Source organism: Lutjanus erythropterus, chromosome 19, assembly GCF_056507025.1.
Source record: "Lutjanus erythropterus isolate fLutEry1 chromosome 19, fLutEry1.hap2, whole genome shotgun sequence".
In the NCBI taxonomy this organism is placed as follows: domain Eukaryota; kingdom Metazoa; phylum Chordata; class Actinopteri; order Lutjaniformes; family Lutjanidae; genus Lutjanus; species Lutjanus erythropterus.
Window position 1 is genome coordinate 34,183,679 of NC_139335.1, and position 15,986 is coordinate 34,199,664.

Consider the following 15,986-nt stretch of genomic DNA (forward strand, 5'->3'; position numbering starts at 1 on the left):
AATGCATGATTCCAAAATGTTAAAATTGGTCCCCCAGGGCTAAGAACATGCAGTGTGACAAGCCCCAAAATGTTTATTGCTGATTAAACTGCTCTCCCTGACTATAATTCTACCCAAGATACAGGATAAAATATGAAATGACAGATATAGAAAAAATCTGTCTTTTGTTAATCAGGTCTCAAGTTAAAAGAAATCCACTGTTTCATAACTTGATGGAAGCCCTTCAGGAAATAAGTGAAATCTACACATGTGATATGACACCTGAGGTCCTTCTGTTATGTGTGCTGGTATAAAACTTAAAACTTTCAGGTAGTTCCTTATTGTTTGATTACTTCAGGCCTCAGACCTGTAAGAATCATCCTTCAGGCAGCTCGCTCTCAGTCTCAATAGATCTACTCACGAGAATACTGTATCCATATTCTTTATATTTACAAGTTTACAACATATGAGCCTGTCATCAGGATTGTCCTGACAGTAATCTTATTCTGGTTGGAGGAATTTCTCTTCTGTTTCTCTTCCTGAGCTTTTTTCCTTTTTTTTTTTTTTTTTTTTGGGGGGGGGGTCTCATGTTTATCGTGATAAAATAATAAAATCTTTCTTACGTTTGCATAAATAACATTAGAGAGGGTAGAAAAGTCAAGAGTGTGTGAGAGGGTCAGACATTTGACCATCTCATTGTCTGACGTTGCCAACCCTGATAAATAAACCCTCTGGTAAATATTTTACAGTCTGGTCAAATACAAACTATTTGGTAAACATGTAGAATTATTTGCTACACACAAATGTGTCACAGGTTTGGAGAGAGAGTGAGAGTGTGTGTGTGCCTCAGTGCCCTCTGCTCAGTTTCCAGGTGATGAAGCTTCCTATAGCCAGGCCAGCGACGAAGATGATGACGAGGCCGTAGGTGTGAGAGCTCACTGATGACACGCTGTGCATGGAGGCCACGGCCAGCTCCGAGAAGCTGTTGATCTGTGGAGAGACAGCTGTCAGCATGAGCCACATCACAATGTAAAACTTTTAAATGTAACTTACTGCTGTGAATTTTGATAACTATTATTTTCTGTCTTTGTACAGTCCAGCTGGCTGAAGTTTTGATCAGTGGTACAGGAGGTGAAAACAAGATTTTACGTTATTCATCATTACATACATCATTATAAATGAATCTTAAAAGCATACATGAATTATTCTTGGACTTAAACATTTGTTGTCAGCAAATTATGTTTGTACTTCTGCTCTTTTCAACTGCAGCTGCTTTTAACTGATAGATCACCAAGTTGGTGCCACTGCCTTTATATTAGTGTCTATTCAGGTCAACCACTTTGTGGATCCACTCTAATTATCCCCAGCTCTACTTGTGTTAGGCCTTATTAATGAATCTATGAATGTTGGGTTTAGGTGGTAGCAGCCATTCTTGCAATTATTTGATGACACAACGACAGCTGTTGGGATCAGTGTGGAGGCTGTACGATAGACCTGGCAACTTAGTGATGAACCAACCTCTTAAGCATTTGCTTTGTTCAAAGTAAAAGAAAGATCTAAAGATCTAAGGTTAAAGATCAAAAAAATCAAAAAATCAAATATCTCGTGAAATGTCTGGTGTAATCGGTTACACCAGTGTTGTCACAAGTTCATTAACCAGTGGGACCGTGGCATCCATAACTCCTATCTGAACATGTGGCAGAAGCACTCAGGCTGAGTTTTTAACTGAGAAATTATTCACTAAGGCTGTGCCCAGATAGTCCATGATTCATGTCCTTAGTCAGAGACCCCTCAGTCAACTGAGTTTCTTTCTTCTTCATTTGTTTTTTTTTCCTTTGTCAGTCAGTGTGCATTACAGTTACAGAATACAACAGTTAGAAGCTTGAAGAAACATCTCAGGACAACATGTGCAGGTGGTTGGTAGGAGTGAAAGGAGTGGTCGGTAAACAAGTTTCAGCTCATTTTTTTATTTGTGTTACTGTCTACAGAGCAACACAACTTTATAAACTGAGTCTCTAAATCACTACAAACCACAAAAGTAACTGTAATAGAAGCAGACAAAAGTTCAAGACATGCAGAGCATGCAGTGTGACCCGTTGTCAGACATCTCATCCAGGTGCATGAGGCCACACAGAAGCCAGGTGACACTTGTTGTTTGTGCTCGTTTTTGCCACTGAAGTGTCTGACAACATTATGGAAAGGATCATGACAGAGAGATGCTTTGTTTAATCAGAAACATTTTTTATTGCGCTCATCAAACTCAACAGACTCCATCTGTAAAACATCATCGGCTTCATTCAAACTTGACGGAAACAAAATAAAGCCAGAAACATCTTGGTTTATCTTTTCACTGCTCCAACAATCCCCAACTCTAGTTCTGTCCAAAAAATTCTTAATTCACTGCATGAACGAGTGTGGAGCGTGCAGCACGGGTGATGCAGCTTGGCAAAAGAAGCTCTGCAGGTCTGATTTTGTAACTGAGCTATAGAAGAAATACACTTTACTTTCTCTGACAGTGTGAATTGTGTGAGTCTGTTTTGGTGCGGCGCACTAAAAAAAAAAGGACAAATTGTTATATATTTGTAGTGGCTAGCTGGATCTGAAAAATCACGGACAGGCCTATAATTCACAAATATAGTCTTTAAAGCACAAAAACCGTTTAACATTAAGGTTTTTTTCAAGGAAGTACTTCAAGTGTCAAACTGAATCAGTGCACCGATCATCCTGTCAGACAGGTGTGTGGACAGAGTTCAGTCCAGTTTACTATATAATAATAATATAAAATAATAATTAGGCAGGGCTGCCCAATGTGGGGCCAATGGACCAAAGCTGGCCCACCACAAGGTTCCATTTGGCCCACCAGATGCATCTGCTGGAAAAAAAACTGGCTACTACTTTTTAACAAATTAGATAAATCATTGCTATAGGGTTTGATTTTTGTGTAAAGTAAAAAATGTGCTGTCAGATCCCTGACGATGAATAATTTTTCATCATCTAAGCACAGCATGACACTTAGAGTAACACTCATTTGTGAAGTCCGGTAATTAAACACACAATATGTAAGTTCTGTTGCTAGAGGTCTCTCACATTAAAACAATAAATACAACGTAGTTTGATGACATCACGAAGCAGCATGAGATCATGGGAGTAATTTACCATTACAGATGAAAATCTATCTGACACGACTCAGTCACAGACAAAGTGATCTATTCAAGTTCTCTTCACGTAACATTTAGTCACATTCAGAGGCTTCCTTCTTCACTCTTCACTGTTACCTTGAATAAATTACAGCTTTCTCTGCACATGAATATTGTTGGAAGCAAAAACGGCATGTATTACAGCTTTAATGGAACAGCATAGATTTTACCAACAAAGATTTAACCAGAAATGTTACCAGAAGAAACACTGACACGGGGCATTTCTCTTTGGGTTGTTTTAAACATGGAGACTGGTGGTTAAACAGTTGCAGGTACCGCTCAGGCTGACAAATAAAATATCATCGACCATACAACATGAACAATTTCACTGGAAAAATGATATAAATATGTTATTATATACACTACTGTATATAGTAGGGGTGGGTAAAAATATCGAAAAATCGATGCATCGAAATTATCCGCCCCCTAATTCAATATCGATTAAGAAAACCCTCTGAATCGATTCACCTCCTGGCCATTGGGGGCGCTGTGTGCAACATCTTCGTGTGATTCGCGTTTTAAGGACGGAGGCTGCACGCGACCAAACAACAACAATATGTCTGCAAACTACCGCCAAGCTCTGTCCGCACACAGAAGATAACAGAGTCTGTTGCCGTTTTCATTTGCAAGGACCTTCGACCGTACAGTGTCGTGGAAAATGAAGGTTTTAAGAAGATGGTACACACACTTGAACCACGATACGCTATACCAACACGAAAACACATGACAGAGGTCGCCATCCCGAAGCTGTACACAGAGGTGAAGACAGAGGTTTATATGCACAAGTGAGCTATTATGGTGCTGCTAATGTTTTATTTTCAGATGTTTTATTGCCCAAAGATGTGAAGTAACGTACCACATGTGTTATGGGCATGAAAATAAATATTTAAAAATTGCCAACAGGTTAGGGATGGGCATTTTCGACAAACTGTTTGATCGATAATCATGAGAATTAACGATCAATTATCGATTTAATCATTAAGAAATGTCTGATAGAAAAAATGATTAAAAATACCACAGGCAGTCTGTTTTTTCTCAATTAAGTATTTATTTCAAGAAGAACCTTTAATCCAACAATCCTCTTTCACAATTTAGGCTACAGTTTAAATGTGCAACTGTTAAACAAAACACAGCGAGGCGTCGGGCTGAAACTCCTCACAAAATAAAAGCCGGTGACAGTACTATTTTCTCAAACAAAATACAATTCCGCCTCTTTTAGACAGAATAAAAAATCATAATAAATAATAAGAATTTAAGGAGAACTTTAATCCACGTCTTGCGCGATTTCAATTTAAATGTGCAACTGTTAAACAATAGAAATAGACCTACGCGGAGGCGTCAGGACTCGGGATCTTAACAAAATAAGAGCCAGTAGGCTATTCTCTAAAACAAAATAAATAGGCTACATAAACACAAAAATAAAACATCATTCAAACATCTTAACCTACTTGTTTTTGTTCGCCGTGCACGCTTCATGTTTACTACCTTCAGATACGGCGGCAGGGCAGAAGTCAGCTCGCAGGCGGTTTTCTCTGCTATATCGCTCCCCGCTGGTGGGATATTTTACTACCGCCACATACTGAAATTCATTACTTTGCTTTCTCGACGCACACTACATGAACTCTGTTTAACACTGTCGAAAAATCGAAAACAAATTACGTGATCGACAAAATTCTTAATGATCAATTATCGATCATCGATTAATCGTGCCCATCCCTACAACAGGTACTCTTAATTATTTGTGTATTTCTACTTCTTACTGAATCGATATTGAAGAATTTAAATCAATATCGAATTGTATCGAAATCGAATTGAATCGAAACCTAAAGAATCGAATCGTGAGGTTCTTAACAATACCCAGCCCTAGTATATAGTGAGGCTGTATGAAGGTCTCAGTGTTCTTACACTGTTCCTGTGACCACATTATTAACATGGGACAGGAAAGTGTTGTGAAAAACAGAATGGGAGAAATGAATGCCTGACATACCCATCCTCCATGTTCCCGAATCCAGCCCAGCAGATTGTTTCTGAAAAAGTCCACCGTCCACTGCAGGATCTGCCTCACTGACTGAGGGAGATGGGCCTCCACCACCTGAGGGACGTACAAACACATACACACACACACGCAGGCACACACACACACACCACCACCACCACCACCAAAAAAATGCAAGGTTTAAACCAGAGATGGCATTACCCCAATATTTTCTACTACAGGGACATCATGTATTTTTCAAGAAGTGGTTGAGGAAAAAGAACAAAGAAACCTACGTAAGATACACACCCAGAGATGACATATTTCAATTATCAGATATCAGACAAACATCACAGATCCAAATAAGGATACATTTTGAAGTCCTACTCTGATTTCTATGCTACGCAGCATGAAAAAAAAAGATAATTAACAGTGTTCATAGCAAATCTATATTGAGATGTATCACAGAGGACACAGGGACACTGAATTTCACTTTCAACCTCATGGAACCGTGCTACTACTACAACTACCACTGCTAGTAATAATCATTTTCAAGAAAAAAAGAACTTTGTATATTTATTGCATTGGTATTGACAGATATTGAAATTCAGATATTAGAATGAGATAAAAACTTTTAACTAAAAATCTGGATGGACAGAGTGAGAGAGAAGTTCAAACCTGCCTGCCTCACACAACAAATGAGGAGACACAGGGTACAGACCTGCACTGCTGGCTGAGGAGCTGTGGACTGCATTACTCTGTGCAGCATGCATGGGAATGAATTATAATATCACACGGAAGTGTTGATATTCAATCCAAAATTGATTGAAATCAGCTTTTAATTTCAATTATCAAATTCATCAGTCCACGTAGCTTACTGGCTGTTAGGTCATGCTTGATACCATATAAACTGTCATTGTAAAGAAGTTTTTTCTCTGGATTAAAACTACTGACCTACATCAAAGTCAACACTGGATAGTCTGACAATAGCATGGCCAGCAGTGCAAAAACAAACAAGAAGTCAACTTGAATCATTACCCTAAAATCGAAATCTAATTGGAAATTTGGAGAATTGTGACATAACATAATATAAAATATTTCTTGCTTTTTCTTAGATGGACTTAATAAGTCAATAAATTAGCTGCAAGTGGCTTTTTAAAAATAAAGACACTAAGAGGGTCTGAAAAGTCCCGGTTGTCAGAACTGTGCCCAATAATTGTGATATCATGGATTGATTTGTTGGAGCTCAAGCTGTTAAACTCTTCATGCCACTTCAGCAGCATTAATTAGAATAAAACTGCTCACCCACCTTGAGAGCCAGCTTGCCGGCGACATAGAAGAGCACAGCGATCCTCTCCCAGGTGATCCCGTGTTCAAACACTTTGTTTGCCACTTCCTTAAATCTGTTCCAGAGAGAGCTGGGGCCAGATTCAGAACTGGAGCTACAAACAAACCCATCTATCGCACTGTAGCAGAGACACAAGACACAAGAGTTTAAAGTCTGTGTAAAGACAATTTCTTCACACATTATACATGTTAGAAAATGGTTGCTGAAAAGATGTGAAGAGACTATGTAGAACTACGTAGAACTATGTAGTACTGAGCTGTGGAACCATTAAACTGTTCATGATGTCTGTGTTCAGGATTTTTTGGGTGTGAAAAAAACACCTGAAAAAAAATACGATTTTGTCAACGTCCTCTGGCTCTGGTGCCTCAAACATGTCTGGAAATGTCCAATAAAGCTGCTAGATGGAGTGTCCATGTTTCAGGTTGCTTGTTGTTTGTTTGACACTGAGACAGTGGAGCAGACACGTCCCCAGTGTTTAAGAAGAGAGAAAACAGCTCATTTTTTTCATGATTTTGTGATCTCATTTTGTCAACTTAGTGGTATAGTTTTTGTAATCATTCACATTTGGCTGAGTGGTTAGTAACAGTGGTTTGTAAAGTAACACATTTACTGTTGCTGTTGTCCCAGCTTCTTTTCAATATAGTATTGAACCCCTGGCTATAGATGTGAGAAAAGAAGAAGGGGGTTAGCAGAGAAGGCCAAACCAACAAATTATCCCTGTATGCTGATGATTTAATTGTTTCTTTCCCAAGCTGACATCTCAATCCCTAAAGTCCTAGACATAATTACTAGTTTTGGTAAAATTTCACGTTTCTGCAAAATTAACCTGTCAAAGAACACTGTGTTCCCAGTTAACATTCAGGCATGCTGCATGGACTTTGATCAGTTTCCATTTAAACTAGCTCATGGCACCTTTACCTACCTGGGGATCTCAGTAACACGCAAATTTAAAGATTTACTTAAACAGAATCTGCACTGGAGAGGGCCAAACTGGATCTTAATCGATAGTCATCACTCCCTATTTCTTTAGCTGGTAGAATAAATTATGTCAAGATGAACATCTTGCCACAGTTTGTTTTTTCTTTTAAACAATATCTATTTTCATCACAAAGTCTTTTTTCAAAGAATTGGGCAAATGTATCTCATCTTTTATCTGGAACAAATCCATCCCGAGGATTAGAAAATCATATCTGGAGCAAAAGAAGGCGAGGGGGGGCTTGGCATTGCCAAACTGTTTATACTATTATTAGGCCTCCAATGTTCACAAGGTGGTTTGTTCCCACCATCTCTCCTAGACTCAGCTTTCCAACTGCGGTTTAAGAAGGGCTTTAGGTGTGTAAGTGATGTCTATCAAGACAATAATTGTATCTCTTTAGAAAAAAAAATGACACAACAGTGTGGAGGTGTGTGTGCTTGAAAAACTTAAGATACTCCATTAAGGCTCTGCACAGATGGTTTTAAAGTCTCGAAGACTTTCCTCTCTTGTTTTGAACATAATTTTAAACCCAAACAATAAGCATTAAGTTGGGAGAGTGTCTGCTGCCTCAACCATCCCCCATCCCCTCTCTCACTCTCATTTTATTTGTGATGCTGTATTTTGTGTTTTGCAACTATATGTGTATTTATGTTTAGTGTACCTAGTTGACTTGTGATGTTCGATGTGATACATGTTGTTATATGAGTGTGTGGATATGTTTGAAAAGTTCAATAAAGAGATTTCAAAATAAATATATATTTTAGACGGGTCCTGTAATATGTCAGACTAGCTGTAGAAAAGCTGCCTATTGATCACACACACAACATCATGCACACACAGCAACAGCATACACACACTGACCCATTGCATGATAATAACAAAAACATTAAGTGACACTAAGAAACTCAGGACGGCTTGTCCCACATATGACCCGTACGTTTTCATGATTCTAACATGAGCTGTGAGACTCTGATGCAACCTACAGACTCACTCTTGGAACTCTTTGTCGTCTTTGACCTGGTCACCGACGATACGGATCATTATGGCGAGCTGGGTGACCACCTTCTGCTCCTGTGCAGTCTTCACTTCCACAGCCAGAGGGGTGAGGGGTGGGATATCCTCTGAGGGCACATCCTTCAGCTCCTCCTGTATGACCCTGAAAGAAATCAGGACATTAAAACACAGACCCTTTCTCACATTGACCCCTACTCACTAACTCTATGCTGTGTCCAGAAAAACAGCTGTGGGAGGCAACATTTCTGTCTTTCAGAGACTGTAGCAGGCTCATAATTGGTATCATATGAAACTAGAAGATCTAAGGCATCCATTGGTATCAACCATAGCATGCTTAGCTTGTAAAGTTTGGCAAAATTTTGGCGTGCATGGCCATTTTCAAAGGGGTCTCTTAACATCTCATCCCAATGTGAATGGATGGGTTCTATGGTTGCCAAGTCTCCTTGTTACAGTCATGTAGAGCTGCAACCATTAATCTGTTTGTGGTTATACAAAACACTTATTAATTCCTCATTGAAATGTTCTACCTGTATATTTTGTGAGCTTCTGTCTGTTTTATCCTGTGACTGTGGTGCACACTGATTGACAAATAAGCACCAGCACCAAAGCCCAGAATCCCACCTTCTATCAGCAGTAAGAACCCTACTGACCTCATCCTCTGAGGCCTCTCTGAGGCTATGAAGGTTTCAAAGAGTGTATCAAATTGAAAGTTAAAGATAGATGTATCACATCATACGTCCATGATAGTACTATTACAAATCTTAATGGGATAAAATGTCTCATATCACACTACTGATATTAGTATTTGTTGATTTATTTACCCCATGACAACGATTTAGTAAAAAAAAAAAAAAAAAAAGTCACATTGCAATTATTTTGACTGAAATTGTGATATGTGACATCACAAGTTTCATGTTCACTGAAAAACAAATGATGATGATGAGATATTTATTGAGGTCTGAACCAAACAAACGTGTTTTCTTTCATCTGGAGAACAAGATTTTTAGGCCAGGTCATCTGCACATCAGCACTACAGTACCTCATTATAATGCTGTTTTCTCACACATTTTTCTTTTTTTAAAAAAATGTGATTTGGTTCTGGTTCTATGTAGGGCTTACTGGTTTTGAAAAAAATATTTAATAATATCTAATTGTGATTATTTTGATTGATACTGAAATTGTGACATTAGAGGTAATGATAGTTTATACATGATTATTCTATTTAGATAGAAAAACATGTTAAAATGACAATGGTGTGATTTTCTTTTGCAGGAATCTGTATCAAATGCAGATGTTTTTTAGATGTTCTGAGTCTGTTGAAACTGATTTGTAGGATAGGACATCTCTGCCTCATGACACTCATTAATTTGACACACATTTTGCTTTTGATAGATATTGCACCTCCTGTGATTCGAAAATTGCAGTAAGTCATATTAGATAAAATTCAAATTAATAGTGCAGCTCTAGTTCTGTGATTTGGATATTGCACTTGGCATTATCCAGTGTTGAATTTTACTGCAATTGGATGAACTGTGCAGCTCTAATGACTACAGGCAGTAGCAATACACATGGCTGGAAGTGCATGGAGCAGAATGGAAAAAAACACTTTCTATACTTCATTTGGTCATTTTCCTGTATGAACACTTTACACACTGCTTTGAATGTGTGGTGTTTTTCAGTTTGTTCTGCTTCACATTTCTCCTGTGCAAACAGGCAGAGGAAAAAGTTCTGTTAACGAAACACTAGATAAACACCCAAAGATGATGATTTCAGTGCATCCCGCCATGTTTGAAATTACAGGAAACAACAAACATTCTAGAGGCTGACACACCCATGACTTTTGAAAAGGGTATCACACACGCTTCAGTGAGTTTACATTTATTGCCTTCCTAATTGTGCATGAGTCACTGCACCACACAGGTCTAACCAGCAGTATATGAGCCATGTGATTTATGGTAAAAGACATAACAGCTTTTACTGTGAAATGAAACTGAAAGTTGCTCTAAGGAATAATAAGAATAATAAGGGATCTTATGATGTACAGTTTGGTTAGAAAATATTACATTTTAATTACAAACTTTACAAATTATTACAAACAAAATGGCTGATTAGTATGTGAAGTGGATGTAAAACCAACAGCAGAGTGCTGATGAAGGAAAGAGTTATCTTCAGGCATTTCTGTATGTTTTACAAGGTGTGTTCAGTTGTCAATGAGACATACCTGGTCAAGGAAATTACCTGTTTTAGATCATGGCTACAACTACTATTTAGTTTCATTATTGCTAAGCCTGGCGATCAGGGCACAAAATTAGCACCAGCCACCAGCTAAGTGCTGCTACAATATGAACAAGGCTGGCAGATGTGTGTTACTCATAGGTAAAAAAGCCCAAAAGTTATCTACTGAGTGATTCACTGGAGGATAGAGATGTTAATTTTGCACCCTGCAGTTGTGGACTTGAGTTTTTTTAGAGGCTTTCATGTATTATAATGGCTATTACTAAGCACTTACATGGAACTGACCTGGGTGATGAATGACAAAGGTTTTATATCATTGTAAACTGAACATATTTGGGCTTTTACTGTTGATCGAACAAAAGATAGTAAAAGACATCACATAAGGTTCTACAAACTACAAACTTGTGATCAGGCTTTTTAAAAGAGTTTTCTTTTTCACATTTCTGGCAAAAATTACCAGTGAATTAACTGAAAATATATTATCAGTTAGCCTAATGGATAATGGTAATATGCATTGGCTGCAGCCCTAATGTTACGTATAAAAAGTCTCAACTTTAAAACAATAATAGGCTGTATCCTAGTTTGGACTGTTTGAAGTAGTGGAATGTAACTAAATACATTTACTCCAGTACAGTATTTATGGACAAATTTGACATTACTTGTACATGAGTGGTTCCATTTTATGCAACTTTATGCTACAATCCACTACATCTAAGAGCCAAGTGTTGTATTTTTAATTCCACTACTTTTGTGTGACAGCTTTAGTTAGGCTACATGTTCATTTTTAGATAACATTTCATTTTCCACACACTTCTTGTACTGCGGTCAAGTGAGCCGTCTTTCGTCGTCGCTTGGTCAAGCCAGCCGCACGAACATTTTCAGTGCACCCGTATTGTGAAACTTACGGTTAATGCTCCGCGTCCACTCAGAAAGTCAGGGCTACTTTAACACAGAGCGAGCTAACTATTTTACTGTACAGTAACGACACTTTAGTCCATAATTTCGGACAATGCTGGATGGACGGCTCACTTGACCGCAGTCTTCTTGTCCAGTGAAAATCCATGTCTCTCCAGATGAGTTGATTTTATTCTGGTGTGTTGAGGTGTTCCTATTTTGTTGAAAAAATTCTCCTCCTTCTTTAGCTAAATAAACACCTACAGCAGTAAAATGCAACACACACGAATGAGTATTAATCCAAACATCACACATCATAGTGCTATTGCTCTATGGCCATTTTTACTTCTCATGTTTTAAGTACTTACTTAAAATATGAGCAAATAAACTTACTCTTTGATCACGGCCTCTCCTATCCTCTCATCTGTGGAGGAACAAAACCAACATTAGTGTGAACTAGTTACACATTTTATCAGTGTCACAGTGTAGCGTTATATCCTCTGATGATGTGAGCGGTTTCACTGTTGACACCGTGTCAAACTGCTGCCCGCTGGCGACAGAAACACACAGCAGTAACAAACTTACAATCGACTGGAACTTAAAGTTGAAAATGTGATTTGTTGAGCTTACCTGACATGCCGTTTCCTTCACACGCCATGGTTTACTAAGAGGCCAAGACTTTTAAAAACTTTCCTCAGAATCTCCTTGTCAGATAAACTTTCAAAACTTCAAGCGACGATAGCAAAAAATGACCGTATGAAATATTTTTGATATTAAAGTCAGTCTGAGTGACTCTTCAACATGAACACTCTGTCATTAAGTGATAAAATCCCGCAAACTGAGAGAAACACACACAGAGCGATGTTCTGTCCAGACCTGTTTGAAGGAAATGCACCGAAAGCGGCTGGGCGGAGGAAATGAACTGTCCGTGACGTAAATGCTTCCGTGTAGAAACATGTGTCAGCTGATGTTTGGGTACATCACCACTCCTTTTCCCCTCAGAAACATGACTGAAATAACTGGAATGTAGGCTACATGTTCGCACTGGTTTTCCAAATCGATTTTTATCGCGAAAGTTGCTTGATTGCCATGTGAGTGTATAAATACGACATTATATATCTTGTATATATGTGAGGGCTGTGGATTCTGTAGGTAGGGTCAGAGAGAGTTTCTTGCCTTTATAAGGACAGCTGTGGACAATCAGTGCCTCTTTGCCTGAATCCTGGCAGATGTGTGGTAGGACTGCTAGGTGTGTGCAGGTGATGGAGATCTTGGGAGAAACATTGTTTGAGATGAAATCTAATGAGGCTTCTCATAATTAGTTGTAGTGAAGCTGTGTCCTGACTGATGTATGCTCTGTAACCCCATGTTGAACAGGTAGGCCATAGATCACTGCAGTTGGTTGTTTGTCTGTAGACCTATCAATAATAATACAATTGAATCCTTTAGGGAATTCAGCCTCTGTCTCCTCCTTGTCTGAGCCACAGTAGTCAGCCTGCTGATGTTCCCAGTGTCTCCTTTAATCAGGGCCTCAGAGTGAGCAGGGTATTCTAAACCAGTGAGCTCACGTAAGAGGGTTAATCCCAAAGTATTTTGCAAATTGATAGAAATTATTTTAACCATGTTTTGCTTATTGCAGACTAAGTGTCAGACTGCTGCTTTGCCTGAACCAGTCCATCTACATTGTCCGACCTAATTTGGCAACCATATTGAACTGGACTCAAGCTTAGATTTATTGTGGACTGTACAGGGATCGTATCTTACTCTCACTACTAACTGATACGGTTTCAATAATTGTATTGAATAATGTCCTTTACACCAGTGTTCCCCAACCCTGGTCTTCAGGGACCCCTGCCCTGCATGTTTTAGATGTTTCCCTGCTCCAACACACCTGATTCAAATGATCAGCTCATCGTCAAGCCTCTGCAGAAATCTGACAACAATCTGATCATTTGAATGTCAGAAGTAACAACAACTTCATAAATCTATACATTCTAATACTACAAACTTGCCATCAGTGGTTTTACTTTAGAACTGCTGTCAATGATATATTTTGAAACAGTGTCTGTATTCTGTAGTTTGTCCACCAGAGAGAAATTGCAAGGTTATATTAACACTGAAGGCAGCAACACTACCTGCAGTGAATGAAACAAAAGATGGGTCACTGATAGGGGCCTGACTGATATTGGATTTTAGGGGCCAAAATTAAGAAGTAAAAAACATCCAGATCATCCACATCCATATCAAAATATAAGCCAGTATTCTTTATATGTAACTGAATAGAGAATACATAATCAAACATTTTTTGCAATGAACCCTCAAAAGTGTTAAACACTTGTGACAAAGATATGTAATCGAGGCAGGATATATTACACTTTAACAATAACCTAAATGATGAGGGCACTGAAACAGTAAACTTTCAACAATACTTTTAAGAATTATAAATAACCATAAATAAAAACACCACACAAAATTCAAACAAGATATACATTAAACCTGAAATAAGAAAAAGAAAGTTGTCAGACAACATATGTGCCGATACTGATATTGGCTAATATAACTGTGTCAGGCAAATATTGACTGATATTTGCTCTAAGCCAGCTCTAAAATGAAGTTTTGGGGTCTGTTTTAGTATGTGTTTTTCTTTTCTTTTTCGTGTGCATGCGTTGTGTATTGTTGTTTCATGACTCTTTAAAATGTATGCATGGGTGTATGTAAGTGTATGGTTGTATTTAGAAATGTGTATGAGTATGAAGGTATGTGTGCATGTGCGTATATGTATCTAATATTTTTATGGTGTAAAATCATGAATAGATTTTCATTAATATAAGAACTGCTTCTCCTCAGTTGTTAAAAGCAAGAATGAATGCTAATAAACTTAATAGTGGTCAATGATTAATGAATCTAGGAGGTTTTCTAACTGTGTGTGAATGTGCTGATGGGTGGAAACCTTCAGGGAGCAGATCACCAGTGAGGTGAGTGTTTTGTGTAGCAGGATACAGCCTAGCTGAGACTTCTCTCTCTGACTGTCTTTGCTTTTTGTCTCTCTTTTGTTTCCTCTCTGGTTCACTTTATGCTTCATATTCATATTAGCATTGTTAGCACAAGTTCACAAAATGGTCTCTCCTATTTGCTCTTATAGACCAAGCACCTGGTCTCCAGCTTTTTGCCTCAGAGACTCCTGGAGCTGGTTCACTTTCTTAAGGTACATGACTTATAATTGTGGGGCCTGAAATTTTTCAGCTTCTTAGGAGGGACACATCAGAAACAAATTGGGAATTAGTGGTTTTAATGGAATTTTTATTCATGAAATAGAAAAATACACTGGGTAAAGCTGTAGATTTCATTTTCTTCAAGTACATGACTTATCTGAGGTCTCACAGTCCAAATATATTAAAATTATAATCCCATACATTTTAGTCATGTTTTGATGTGGTGACACAGCTGCTACCAAGTGCAGTTTAATGTCACACCAATCACTGGCTGAGCAGCACAGACTATATGTATCATGGTGGTGCTATTAGGCAGGAATGCTGCATTGAAGCTACTATGTTTTTTACTTGTGATGGTGTCTGGTTGCAGCAGCCCTGTATACAGCCATTGTCATTTAGGGAAATAAACACTGGTTTAAGATTGTATCAGGTGCTAAAAAAATAAAGGCAGAAGTGGCAGATCCAGCCACAGCAGCTCTGTGCATTTCAGATGAACACACAAACTGTCTCCACAGGTGGAAGTTACAGGGAACAGATCCTGGTAAAAAAAAAAAAAAAATAGTCTGAAGCTATTTATTTTCATTGTGAAATATTCATTGTGAAATTGTCATTATGAAATCTTGTTGTATTCCATGTTTGATCTGAGTGGTTTTTGAAGCCAGTTCATTAACAAAACACATAATTTCCTATTGGCCAAGTATAGGGAAAACCAGTGCGGTTCAAATCCCCACACTGTTTTTGTCTGTGTGGGGATATGTGTCATATATGTAAGGTTCAATAATCAGTCTCCAGGAGTATTTTCATGATGTAGGCACACATGTTCAGTCTCGCTACCTTGAATCTCTGATCACTGTGCAGCATTAACTAATTCCTATAGACTCCCTATTACAAAATACAGAGCTGAGGTCGAGCAGAAGTACCTCTCTCACAGTCACGAAAAAAAGAAAGAAACAGAGATGTGTTGCAAGGTTTCAGTGCAACATGCGCCAGAGGAAACTAACAGCAGTCTAATAGGTCACTGTGGTATCCTGTGTGAGAAGCCACATTGTGACTTAAAAGAAACCTGAAGTTCAAACCAAAACCAAAAACACATGACTGTTGTAATATGACATGACAATTCATGCAGTAATGTGCTGTTCAAGCTTACTGTGTGATT

General features: G+C 38.3%; 1 protein-coding gene across 1 annotated transcript; it reads right to left on the reverse strand.

The window, feature by feature from the left end:
- Window positions 1–690: 690 nt before the first annotated feature.
- On the reverse strand, window positions 691–12,520 carry LOC146310331 (apoptosis regulator BAX-like). The gene is made up of 6 exons (XM_084744756.1): window positions 12,249–12,520; window positions 12,012–12,042; window positions 8,467–8,631; window positions 6,461–6,617; window positions 5,164–5,268; window positions 691–969 (listed from the first exon to the last, which is right to left on the reverse strand). The coding sequence occupies exons 1-6, from the start codon at window positions 12,274–12,276 to the stop codon at window positions 826–828; spliced, it is 630 nt and encodes a 209-aa protein (XP_084600882.1). The 5' UTR covers window positions 12,277–12,520; the 3' UTR covers window positions 691–825.
- Window positions 12,521–15,986: the final 3,466 nt, after the last annotated feature.